The sequence below is a fragment of the Phytophthora ramorum genome (assembly GCF_020800215.1).
Source record: "Phytophthora ramorum isolate Pr-102 chromosome Unknown Phyram_PR-102_s0024, whole genome shotgun sequence".
Lineage (NCBI taxonomy): Eukaryota > Oomycota > Peronosporomycetes > Peronosporales > Peronosporaceae > Phytophthora > Phytophthora ramorum.
The window spans coordinates 356,271-369,270 of NW_027150670.1; the positions used below are offsets into that span (position 1 = coordinate 356,271).

At 59.0% G+C, this 13,000-nt stretch overlaps 1 protein-coding gene across 1 annotated transcript; it reads right to left on the reverse strand.

The window, feature by feature from the left end:
- Nucleotides 1-10,822: 10,822 nt before the first annotated feature.
- On the reverse strand, nt 10,823-12,069 carry KRP23_15050 (uncharacterized protein; the record flags this gene model as incomplete). The annotated part of the gene is made up of 2 exons (XM_067885945.1): nt 10,823-10,878; nt 11,370-12,069. The coding sequence occupies 2 exons, from the start codon at nt 12,067-12,069 to the stop codon at nt 10,823-10,825; spliced, it is 756 nt and encodes a 251-aa protein (XP_067736945.1).
- Nucleotides 12,070-13,000: the final 931 nt, after the last annotated feature.

The following is a 13,000-nucleotide window of genomic DNA, read 5'->3' on the forward strand; positions in this document are numbered from 1 at the left end:
TCAACTAGCTACGCCACCCGCCGGTATGGCCGCCCCCACACCGCGTACGCACACCTTGGGCTGTGGCGGACCGCGCAGCAAAGTGCCAGCACGCCGCGACGGGACTCGATCCCGTGGCCGCTGCGTGGCGGAACCGAGCGTGTTTCCGGTCGGCCCGAGGCGCTGCGGCAAGGCCCAGACGGCCAGACGGCCAGACGGACGCGTAGCATCGTCCACGAGCGACGTTGAGTGCTAGATGCGGCAAAAGTCGCGCGGGTGAGCAGACGGGTTGCTGGGTCAAAAGATAGCACTTGTTGGTCTCGATCCAACGACCTTTGGGTTATGAGCCCAACACGCTTCCTCTGCGCCAAAGTGCTAGCTCAAATCAACCATTCCCCGCACACACACAAAAACGCGCGCTACACACACACGCAGACATACACGACACCGCGCGCGCGCGGGCTCCCCAGATCGACACTCACCACCTCCCAACGCGCTCTTGTTCGTCAGATATGAGCCCCGGAACGTCTGCCACCCTCGCCGACTCCCAACGTCCCTGCTGCCTTCCAACGCGCGCGCCGCTGTCTCAGCGTCAACTAGCTACGCCACCCGCCGGTATGGCCGCCCCCACACCGCGTACGCACACCTTGGGCTGTGGCGGACCGCGCAGCAAAGTGCCAGCACGCCGCGACGGGACTCGATCCCGTGGCCGCTGCGTGGCGGAACCGAGCGTGTTTCCGGTCGGCCCGAGGCGCTGCGGCAAGGCCCAGACGGCCAGACGGCCAGACGGACGCGTAGCATCGTCCACGAGCGACGTTGAGTGCTAGATGCGGCAAAAGTCGCGCGGGTGAGCAGACGGGTTGCTGGGTCAAAAGATAGCACTTGTTGGTCTCGATCCAACGACCTTTGGGTTATGAGCCCAACACGCTTCCTCTGCGCCAAAGTGCTAGCTCAAATCAACCATTCCCCGCACACACACAAAAACGCGCGCTACACACACACGCAGACATACACGACACCGCGCGCGCGCGGGCTCCCCAGATCGACACTCACCACCTCCCAACGCGCTCTTGTTCGTCAGATATGAGCCCCGGAACGTCTGCCACCCTCGCCGACTCCCAACGTCCCTGCTGCCTTCCAACGCGCGCGCCGCTGTCTCAGCGTCAACTAGCTACGCCACCCGCCGGTATGGCCGCCCCCACACCGCGTACGCACACCTTGGGCTGTGGCGGACCGCGCAGCAAAGTGCCAGCACGCCGCGACGGGACTCGATCCCGTGGCCGCTGCGTGGCGGAACCGAGCGTGTTTCCGGTCGGCCCGAGGCGCTGCGGCAAGGCCCAGACGGCCAGACGGACGCGTAGCATCGTCCACGAGCGACGTTGAGTGCTAGATGCGGCAAAAGTCGCGCGGGTGAGCAGACGGGTTGCTGGGTCAAAAGATAGCACTTGTTGGTCTCGATCCAACGACCTTTGGGTTATGAGCCCAACACGCTTCCTCTGCGCCAAAGTGCTAGCTCAAATCAACCATTCCCCGCACACACACAAAAACGCGCGCTACACACACACGCAGACATACACGACACCGCGCGCGCGCGGGCTCCCCAGATCGACACTCACCACCTCCCAACGCGCTCTTGTTCGTCAGATATGAGCCCCGGAACGTCTGCCACCCTCGCCGACTCCCAACGTCCCTGCTGCCTTCCAACGCGCGCGCCGCTGTCTCAGCGTCAACTAGCTACGCCACCCGCCGGTATGGCCGCCCCCACACCGCGTACGCACACCTTGGGCTGTGGCGGACCGCGCAGCAAAGTGCCAGCACGCCGCGACGGGACTCGATCCCGTGGCCGCTGCGTGGCGGAACCGAGCGTGTTTCCGGTCGGCCCGAGGCGCTGCGGCAAGGCCCAGACGGCCAGACGGCCAGACGGACGCGTAGCATCGTCCACGAGCGACGTTGAGTGCTAGATGCGGCAAAAGTCGCGCGGGTGAGCAGACGGGTTGCTGGGTCAAAAGATAGCACTTGTTGGTCTCGATCCAACGACCTTTGGGTTATGAGCCCAACACGCTTCCTCTGCGCCAAAGTGCTAGCTCAAATCAACCATTCCCCGCACACACACAAAAACGCGCGCTACACACACACGCAGACATACACGACACCGCGCGCGCGCGGGCTCCCCAGATCGACACTCACCACCTCCCAACGCGCTCTTGTTCGTCAGATATGAGCCCCGGAACGTCTGCCACCCTCGCCGACTCCCAACGTCCCTGCTGCCTTCCAACGCGCGCGCCGCTGTCTCAGCGTCAACTAGCTACGCCACCCGCCGGTATGGCCGCCCCCACACCGCGTACGCACACCTTGGGCTGTGGCGGACCGCGCAGCAAAGTGCCAGCACGCCGCGACGGGACTCGATCCCGTGGCCGCTGCGTGGCGGAACCGAGCGTGTTTCCGGTCGGCCCGAGGCGCTGCGGCAAGGCCCAGACGGCCAGACGGCCAGACGGACGCGTAGCATCGTCCACGAGCGACGTTGAGTGCTAGATGCGGCAAAAGTCGCGCGGGTGAGCAGACGGGTTGCTGGGTCAAAAGATAGCACTTGTTGGTCTCGATCCAACGACCTTTGGGTTATGAGCCCAACACGCTTCCTCTGCGCCAAAGTGCTAGCTCAAATCAACCATTCCCCGCACACACACAAAAACGCGCGCTACACACACACGCAGACATACACGACACCGCGCGCGCGCGGGCTCCCCAGATCGACACTCACCACCTCCCAACGCGCTCTTGTTCGTCAGATATGAGCCCCGGAACGTCTGCCACCCTCGCCGACTCCCAACGTCCCTGCTGCCTTCCAACGCGCGCGCCGCTGTCTCAGCGTCAACTAGCTACGCCACCCGCCGGTATGGCCGCCCCCACACCGCGTACGCACACCTTGGGCTGTGGCGGACCGCGCAGCAAAGTGCCAGCACGCCGCGACGGGACTCGATCCCGTGGCCGCTGCGTGGCGGAACCGAGCGTGTTTCCGGTCGGCCCGAGGCGCTGCGGCAAGGCCCAGACGGCCAGACGGCCAGACGGACGCGTAGCATCGTCCACGAGCGACGTTGAGTGCTAGATGCGGCAAAAGTCGCGCGGGTGAGCAGACGGGTTGCTGGGTCAAAAGATAGCACTTGTTGGTCTCGATCCAACGACCTTTGGGTTATGAGCCCAACACGCTTCCTCTGCGCCAAAGTGCTAGCTCAAATCAACCATTCCCCGCACACACACAAAAACGCGCGCTACACACACACGCAGACATACACGACACCGCGCGCGCGCGGGCTCCCCAGATCGACACTCACCACCTCCCAACGCGCTCTTGTTCGTCAGATATGAGCCCCGGAACGTCTGCCACCCTCGCCGACTCCCAACGTCCCTGCTGCCTTCCAACGCGCGCGCCGCTGTCTCAGCGTCAACTAGCTACGCCACCCGCCGGTATGGCCGCCCCCACACCGCGTACGCACACCTTGGGCTGTGGCGGACCGCGCAGCAAAGTGCCAGCACGCCGCGACGGGACTCGATCCCGTGGCCGCTGCGTGGCGGAACCGAGCGTGTTTCCGGTCGGCCCGAGGCGCTGCGGCAAGGCCCAGACGGCCAGACGGCCAGACGGACGCGTAGCATCGTCCACGAGCGACGTTGAGTGCTAGATGCGGCAAAAGTCGCGCGGGTGAGCAGACGGGTTGCTGGGTCAAAAGATAGCACTTGTTGGTCTCGATCCAACGACCTTTGGGTTATGAGCCCAACACGCTTCCTCTGCGCCAAAGTGCTAGCTCAAATCAACCATTCCCCGCACACACACAAAAACGCGCGCTACACACACACGCAGACATACACGACACCGCGCGCGCGCGGGCTCCCCAGATCGACACTCACCACCTCCCAACGCGCTCTTGTTCGTCAGATATGAGCCCCGGAACGTCTGCCACCCTCGCCGACTCCCAACGTCCCTGCTGCCTTCCAACGCGCGCGCCGCTGTCTCAGCGTCAACTAGCTACGCCACCCGCCGGTATGGCCGCCCCCACACCGCGTACGCACACCTTGGGCTGTGGCGGACCGCGCAGCAAAGTGCCAGCACGCCGCGACGGGACTCGATCCCGTGGCCGCTGCGTGGCGGAACCGAGCGTGTTTCCGGTCGGCCCGAGGCGCTGCGGCAAGGCCCAGACGGCCAGACGGACGCGTAGCATCGTCCACGAGCGACGTTGAGTGCTAGATGCGGCAAAAGTCGCGCGGGTGAGCAGACGGGTTGCTGGGTCAAAAGATAGCACTTGTTGGTCTCGATCCAACGACCTTTGGGTTATGAGCCCAACACGCTTCCTCTGCGCCAAAGTGCTAGCTCAAATCAACCATTCCCCGCACACACACAAAAACGCGCGCTACACACACACGCAGACATACACGACACCGCGCGCGCGCGGGCTCCCCAGATCGACACTCACCACCTCCCAACGCGCTCTTGTTCGTCAGATATGAGCCCCGGAACGTCTGCCACCCTCGCCGACTCCCAACGTCCCTGCTGCCTTCCAACGCGCGCGCCGCTGTCTCAGCGTCAACTAGCTACGCCACCCGCCGGTATGGCCGCCCCCACACCGCGTACGCACACCTTGGGCTGTGGCGGACCGCGCAGCAAAGTGCCAGCACGCCGCGACGGGACTCGATCCCGTGGCCGCTGCGTGGCGGAACCGAGCGTGTTTCCGGTCGGCCCGAGGCGCTGCGGCAAGGCCCAGACGGCCAGACGGCCAGACGGACGCGTAGCATCGTCCACGAGCGACGTTGAGTGCTAGATGCGGCAAAAGTCGCGCGGGTGAGCAGACGGGTTGCTGGGTCAAAAGATAGCACTTGTTGGTCTCGATCCAACGACCTTTGGGTTATGAGCCCAACACGCTTCCTCTGCGCCAAAGTGCTAGCTCAAATCAACCATTCCCCGCACACACACAAAAACGCGCGCTACACACACACGCAGACATACACGACACCGCGCGCGCGCGGGCTCCCCAGATCGACACTCACCACCTCCCAACGCGCTCTTGTTCGTCAGATATGAGCCCCGGAACGTCTGCCACCCTCGCCGACTCCCAACGTCCCTGCTGCCTTCCAACGCGCGCGCCGCTGTCTCAGCGTCAACTAGCTACGCCACCCGCCGGTATGGCCGCCCCCACACCGCGTACGCACACCTTGGGCTGTGGCGGACCGCGCAGCAAAGTGCCAGCACGCCGCGACGGGACTCGATCCCGTGGCCGCTGCGTGGCGGAACCGAGCGTGTTTCCGGTCGGCCCGAGGCGCTGCGGCAAGGCCCAGACGGCCAGACGGCCAGACGGACGCGTAGCATCGTCCACGAGCGACGTTGAGTGCTAGATGCGGCAAAAGTCGCGCGGGTGAGCAGACGGGTTGCTGGGTCAAAAGATAGCACTTGTTGGTCTCGATCCAACGACCTTTGGGTTATGAGCCCAACACGCTTCCTCTGCGCCAAAGTGCTAGCTCAAATCAACCATTCCCCGCACACACACAAAAACGCGCGCTACACACACACGCAGACATACACGACACCGCGCGCGCGCGGGCTCCCCAGATCGACACTCACCACCTCCCAACGCGCTCTTGTTCGTCAGATATGAGCCCCGGAACGTCTGCCACCCTCGCCGACTCCCAACGTCCCTGCTGCCTTCCAACGCGCGCGCCGCTGTCTCAGCGTCAACTAGCTACGCCACCCGCCGGTATGGCCGCCCCCACACCGCGTACGCACACCTTGGGCTGTGGCGGACCGCGCAGCAAAGTGCCAGCACGCCGCGACGGGACTCGATCCCGTGGCCGCTGCGTGGCGGAACCGAGCGTGTTTCCGGTCGGCCCGAAGCGCTGCGGCAAGGCCCAGACGGCCAGACGGCCAGACGGACGCGTAGCATCGTCCACGAGCGACGTTGAGTGCTAGATGCGGCAAAAGTCGCGCGGGTGAGCAGACGGGTTGCTGGGTCAAAAGATAGCACTTGTTGGTCTCGATCCAACGACCTTTGGGTTATGAGCCCAACACGCTTCCTCTGCGCCAAAGTGCTAGCTCAAATCAACCATTCCCCGCACACACACAAAAACGCGCGCTACACACACACGCAGACATACACGACACCGCGCGCGCGCGGGCTCCCCAGATCGACACTCACCACCTCCCAACGCGCTCTTGTTCGTCAGATATGAGCCCCGGAACGTCTGCCACCCTCGCCGACTCCCAACGTCCCTGCTGCCTTCCAACGCGCGCGCCGCTGTCTCAGCGTCAACTAGCTACGCCACCCGCCGGTATGGCCGCCCCCACACCGCGTACGCACACCTTGGGCTGTGGCGGACCGCGCAGCAAAGTGCCAGCACGCCGCGACGGGACTCGATCCCGTGGCCGCTGCGTGGCGGAACCGAGCGTGTTTCCGGTCGGCCCGAGGCGCTGCGGCAAGGCCCAGACGGCCAGACGGCCAGACGGGTGCGTAGCATCGTCCACGAGCGACGTTGAGTGCTAGATGCGGCAAAAGTCGCGCGGGTGAGCAGACGGGTTGCTGGGTCAAAAGACGGTATGGGTGTGTTGTGGAGGTAAAACCAAGGAAAGAGCTATTGTTGCGCTTTTGGGTGATTCAAATGGCGGCAAGTTCGCCCTTTCATGATATTGAAGTCCAAACCCTCAACAATTCATGAGAGGCGTGACGCTAACAGACGACTACGCCATGGATTTGGTGTAACAGTGTGGAAAGAAATGGGACCTGCGCAGCAAAGCAACGACGCCCAAGTCCACGGGAATACGAAAGGTATTGCAACATTTGTTTTTAAAGTTATATTAGTTTCTAATATTGTGGTGTAGGTTGGTGGAACTCCTATCTTTCTACTGAGATTGTACGGTATAATTTTGAATCAAGAAATGATATGAACGCGTCTGTGCTGCTGCTTTGGGATGACTTATCAGGACATTGGTCCAAAGAAGTCATCCAATGTGCTAAAGAGCTCAAGGTGGGACTGCTGAAAGTTCCTCCAGGGGCCACACCAGTTTGCCAGCCGGCTGATGCAACGTGAAACGGCCCCTTGAAAGCTCGATTGCGTACGCTGGGTGGAGAACTTGCACGAGCAGCTTTTGACGTGATACACTACGATCAAGTTTAAGCTCATGCCACCTACACGAGCCACGATTTGCAAATGGGTCAGTGCCGCGTGGCGAGATATGCCACCTTTCATCGTTTCAGGCGGGTATCGTAAGTGCGGCTGAGACGTTTTTCCTGAACCCAACCTTGCTACTGATTTAGTGCGTGAGTTGGCTGTTTTGGGCTCCATCGACAGGGCGCCCGAAAAAATAATACTCGTAAAAATGCATTCATATTTTATAATTCAATGATTAATTTGGAGGCATCAATTCATATTTTAATTGCCGAGGAATGTCCACCGCCCCTCGCCATCCATTCGGCGGATGGACCCCAGTCATCTCAAGAAGTACCACACACGAGTTAGTCAGAATCAAAACTATACCATTACCTCGCAACGTCCAAGCCCCACCGCTTCCTCAATCCAACATGGTCCTCACGAGCAGCCAAATCTGCTCCATGCTCTTCGCTGAAGTGGGAGACGACTTCTACAAGTGTACCACATGTGACAAGCTGTACAAGAAGGGAAACGGCTACACAAACCTACTGAATCACCTAAGGCGTAACCATGAGAACTACGAGCAAGATGCTCAGGAGGCAGAACCCGCTAAGCCTACGCCTAATCAACCAGCGAACTCGAGATCTGTACCGCTAGCTAGAGTGGGTCGTCTGCCGCCTACCTTTCGTGTTTGTTGAACGCTGGCTCACACGTCTGAATGCGTCCCTCTCTTCGGCGTCTGAGGACGCTCTATCGCGATATGTGGTGCTACTTTTCGAGCTGGTTGAGCACCGTGTTGCTTCCGAGCTCCCTGACTCGTTTGGGCTAGTTTTAGACGGCTGGAGTAGCAGTAACCGTCACTACGTCGCGATATTCGCGGTATTCGACAGCGCATCTGGTGTTACCGGTAATACCGGTGGCGGCGATACGAGCGAGAACTACGTGCTCGTCGCGCCGCTTTCTACTGCTGGCTTTCTCGCCAGTGAAGACAGAGGAAGATCTGAGTGCGTAGAGCCAGTTTGACTTAATTGCAGACACACTGTGGCGCTATAACAAGCCATGGGGAGCGGTAAAGTTCACGGTGGGTGACAACTTTTCCGTGAACCAGTACATTGGTCGGAAGTAAGGGTCATCCCGCTCATCGGATGTGCAAGCCACAGATTAAATCTGGCGGCAAAGCGCTTCCTGAAGACTGAGGACGAGCTGGTTGGCAAAGTTCACGCCCTGATGTGCAAGCTGCGAACGATCAAGGGCCGAGCGATTCTTCGCCGCGTCTCCCATCTGTCGCCACTACTGCGAAATGACACCAGGTGGTCGAGCACGTACGAGATGGTGGAGCGGTATGTGAAGATCCAGTCAGCCGTTGTCATGGTGGACCATGGCGTTCTCGTCAAACATGAGGTGGAGCCTCTCCTGCTGCGTCGCGCAGAGCACGAGCGTGTCAAGGCATTGCTAAAGGATCCCGAAAAGTTCGAGGCGGTTACCAAGGAGCTGCACTAACACTTTCGGCTGTGCGGCGTTTGTTTGACCAGGTCATCAAGTAGTATCCGATGGTAGCCGAACGACTGGCTACGACTGCTCGTATGGTCAACAATCCGCTTTTAGAACAAGACCTGGTGAAGCTGCAGTGCGGCGAGACGCTGAACGTTTCTGAAAGGTCAGCGTGTGGCGAGTTTAGATCGGCGCCCCTCGAAAGAGCGCCAGCAAGAGACGCCGAAGATAGTTCAATCGTCAAGGCGGCGTTCAAGAAGCGGAAAGCAGTGAAGCGCTCGCATTACGTGGACGTTGCGTACATCCCGCCGACATCTAATGAATGCGAGCGCTTCGTTTCGGCAGCCAAGTTAGTGCTAACGGACCCACGGAAGAGTCTCCCCCCTTACAAGCTCGAGATGCTGACGTGCCTTCAGTTCAATCGCGAGTTGTGGGATGTGAACACAGTCGATGAGGTGCGCGCTCGAATGGGAAGGAATAATGGTAATAATTGAATGATTAATTTTTGCTTTCCGCTGCGATGTATTAATCTTTGTATTGCATTTTCGGGTGCCCTGACTATCGACAAAGGACATCGGAGAAATCAGACCCGACAGAGACTTCGATGAGGGCGAGGAAGGCGAAGGTGAAGAGGAAGGAGTAAATGAAGAGGATGAAGTGGATGAAGAGAATGAAGTAGATGAAGATGAAGTAGACGAAGGTGCCGAAGAAGAAGGAGATGAAGAAGACGTTGAGCAAATATGGTCATTTTTTGTAATATTACTAAAGTGATGATGCGTTTGAGTCACTGTCGTTTTTGTTAGAAGGAGAGGCGTATTCATTTTTCCGGTGGGATGTATCCCATAACAAAGAATATCCGGTGCTTACTACCTCTTGGTGGAAAGAAACAATTCTAGAAATTGTCGACATTCTGGTGACCAGACATGGAACCGCAGAGCACGGCTTCGTAAAAAAATACCTCCCTTGCAAACGATCCAAATTACATAGTGGCAAGCAGAATTATGGCCGAATCCCTCCAACACCAGCAACAAATAACGATCGACCTTTCGATGCTGTACTTGGGCGGACTAATTGCTGGAAATCACTCATGCTTAACTGCCATTGAACAATAGTTTAGTTTTCGGGAGGTCATTGTGCAAAACGGCAAGACTTCAAAGACGATTGCGATCAGCTTTGAGCGTGCTTGGTTATGCAGACATCCTCGGCCCAATTATGTTATACATGACCTCGAGACCGAGTTCACTAGTGATTAATTTCAGGAGCTATTGGCATCCACGGCAACCAAAGACAATATCATCACGTAAAAAGAACCACAAGCAAATGCCGCGTTCATCTGGAGATAATGAATATTTTGAAGGCGAGACCAGACTTGCACGATCAACTTGAGGTGGCGCTCGAATAGGCTGCATACGCGTTAAGAATAAGCTATCAATTAATCCTACGTATTTTGCCGGCGTAATTTCTTTTCGGTGAAGATATGTTAGCCATCCTCTTACAGCTGAAAATGTGGCACAGTGAAGAGCTACTAGAACTTCGTTTTTACTTTGTTGTCTTTGGGGGTCTTTTTGGGGAGAACACGAATTAAATCAACCATACAAACATCTTCACCCTTTCGACGTCTATCGCTACCAGTCGGTTCCATCAGTAGCCGAAGATGAAACTTCCATTTTTAAGACCAACAATAACCGAGGCTGACAACTTATTGTAGTCTTAGAGATCATCATCGTCTGGAACAATGGTAGAATCGCGGTGCAGAGGTCGTATATTGCCATCTCCGAGTGATTTCAAATATGAATCAATCTTGAGGAGTCGATGTAGAGGGGAAACAGTTTTACAACCCTCCTCAGTGACAGAAAACAGTTCCGTTGTGCCGGAATCATTTGACGTCTTGGATCTATTTCATTTGCCAAAGCCACGTGGGTCCTTTCTGATAAAATGTGAACTGAGATTGAAAGTAAAGTTATTCTGGCATGTTCCTATTTTGCTAGCGACTGGCGAGCTGCGAGTGAATCCACGGCAATGAGTACTCTTAGTTGGTGCATACATAGTACCGACGAGGCTAGCACCAGGGTAACGAAGGGGCTTGCCATTCTCTCCTAATGCCAAAACAGAGTCTTTTTGCGTTATCGAGCGAGAACCCAAAGTGTGACTTTATTCGAACAGAGCACGGAATCAAGTTGAACAACTATCCAGAAAAAAATCGTACAGCCAAAGAAGAAGCGAAAGTTCAATTCGTCGAGCACCCCAGCTGCACCTGCAGCACGCAATTGAGCGACCACAAAACTGTAGTCAGATACCAGAAAATAATACGCTCAGCCTCCTCTGGTGTCATTTTAGTTTTTGTTGTTGTTATCTTGGAGGTTAAATTTTACCTGTGAATCAAACGTCAATAGGCCACGCCCGGGTAGGGCTATGGAAATTCCTCTCGTTCAAAATTAGCGGAGAAAAACAAGCTTTTTAGAAATGTCAACATTTGTACCTCAAGCAATTACACCTTTGCCCGACCAAGATGGTGCGATACCACTTCAATGTCATAAAACTTTCGGAAATCAAACTCAACAAATACATTAGAATACCTGCTACTTCATGAATTTTGTCTTCCCATGTCCAAAGTGGTTTAATCGTGGTGCAAGGTGGGGGGAGCGCGCATAACCAATCGAATTGGGCGGGAACTTTGGGCGCGCGCGAAAACGACGCTGCCCCACTACGAGCTCTCTTAAGCTGGCAAACCCTCTCACTTCCCAACAACCTCCTTGTCGACCAGCCTCCCCCACCTGCCGTCTCGCCTGCCTCGCCTGCGGTCGCCCCGCGTGAGGACCCGTCGACCGCCGAAGTCCCGCCCGCCGTGCAGCTTGCCGCCAACCCGTCCGATGCCGGCGACCCCGCCGCTGCCGCCGGCCGACTGGCCACAGCTCCTCCCGGGTCTGCAATCTCTGCGCCTCGACCCGCACCAGCGTCGGCCAGCCCCGCTCTGCCCGCCGCCTCGCGTGCCGATCCTGGCGCGCCTGGTGAGGCGACTGCTTCGCCGGCATGTGGACGCCCCTCGACCGCGGACGTCATCGTCGTCGACGACGACGCCGCGTCCACCGCACCGGAGCCCGACTCGGCTGGCCGCGTCAGTACCCGCCTCCGTACCAAGCAGGCGGCCCGCGTCGGCCGCGCTGCCGCCCGCAAGGCCAAGCGCGTCGGCCCCGCCATCGGGGCCTCTCCAAAGCGGCGCAAGTCCAGCACTGTGGCCGCCCTGTCTTCGGACGCTGGGGGGCCTGCGTCGGCCACGTGCACCCCTCGTCCATCCGCACGCGCAGACTTCCCACCTGCGCTGGTGGCGGGCGTCGACTCGGCTGGGATGGCACCGACGAGTCCTCCGTCGCTGACGCCAAGCGCGCCAGTGTACTCGGGTGGCCCGCCTGTCTTGACGGCTGTGCCGCCCCCAGCCCTCGGTCGCTCCGATCCGCCGTCCAGCCCCACCTTCATGGTCACTGGGGAAGTCGCGGCGCCAGCGCCTGAAACAGAACCGGGCCATGATGTCGATGCCCCGCTTTCTGCCGCGGCCTCCGCCCGCCTCCCCGGCACCATCGAGCCCCTTCACCCATCTGATTACCCCGAGTTCGCCGTCATGGGCTCGGACCTGATGCCCGGCTCGTCGCAGGCCGCATCGGCGGCATTTAATCTCGCCGCCTTTGCGCGGTCCTACACACCGGAGCCAGTTACCGCGGACCCGCCTTCGGTCACACAGCGCCTCTCGCTCGCGGCCAAGGTCGATCAGCTCTTCGAAATGTTTACCGAGCTTCGCCGTGAGCTGCGGTCGCGGGCCGAGGACGTGCCTGCGCATGTGGACCCATCAACTGACAGGGGCTTCACATTGCAATCTTCGACTCGACCAAGCGGCGTCCCCGCCGGCTCCGACGGGTTCCTGGACGCTGCCCCCGTCGGGAAACTCGGCCGACATGCCCCCGGCGGCGGTGAGCGAGCTGCGGTGCGACAGCTTTCAGCTGCCGCGCACCCGTGTCAAGGGTGAGTACTACCCGCCCTTGGCACACCAGCTCGCCGTCCACAGCCTCTTCCGCGACCTCTCCTCCGAGACCGGTAGGTGGCTATCTCCCATGCCTTTCGTGCTTCATCTTCGCGAGCTTGAGTGCGTGCGGTTCGACGCCCCGCCCGCGGTGCTGATGGCGCTGTATAGCGGTCGTCTAGGCTCCCGAGGCCTGGCGGTCATGCATTTCTGGCCGCAGTCCGAGATGGAGCAGCTGGAGCGCGGCTCCAGCAACGCCAACTTCTCCGCTGACTTTGGAGCTGGCGCTACCCTGCCCGCGACGACCGTTGACTGCCCGACCTACGAGGATCTCTTGGCGGCAATTGGCGGCCTGATTTCGTTTGGGGACGCTCTCTGGTATGATCACGCGCG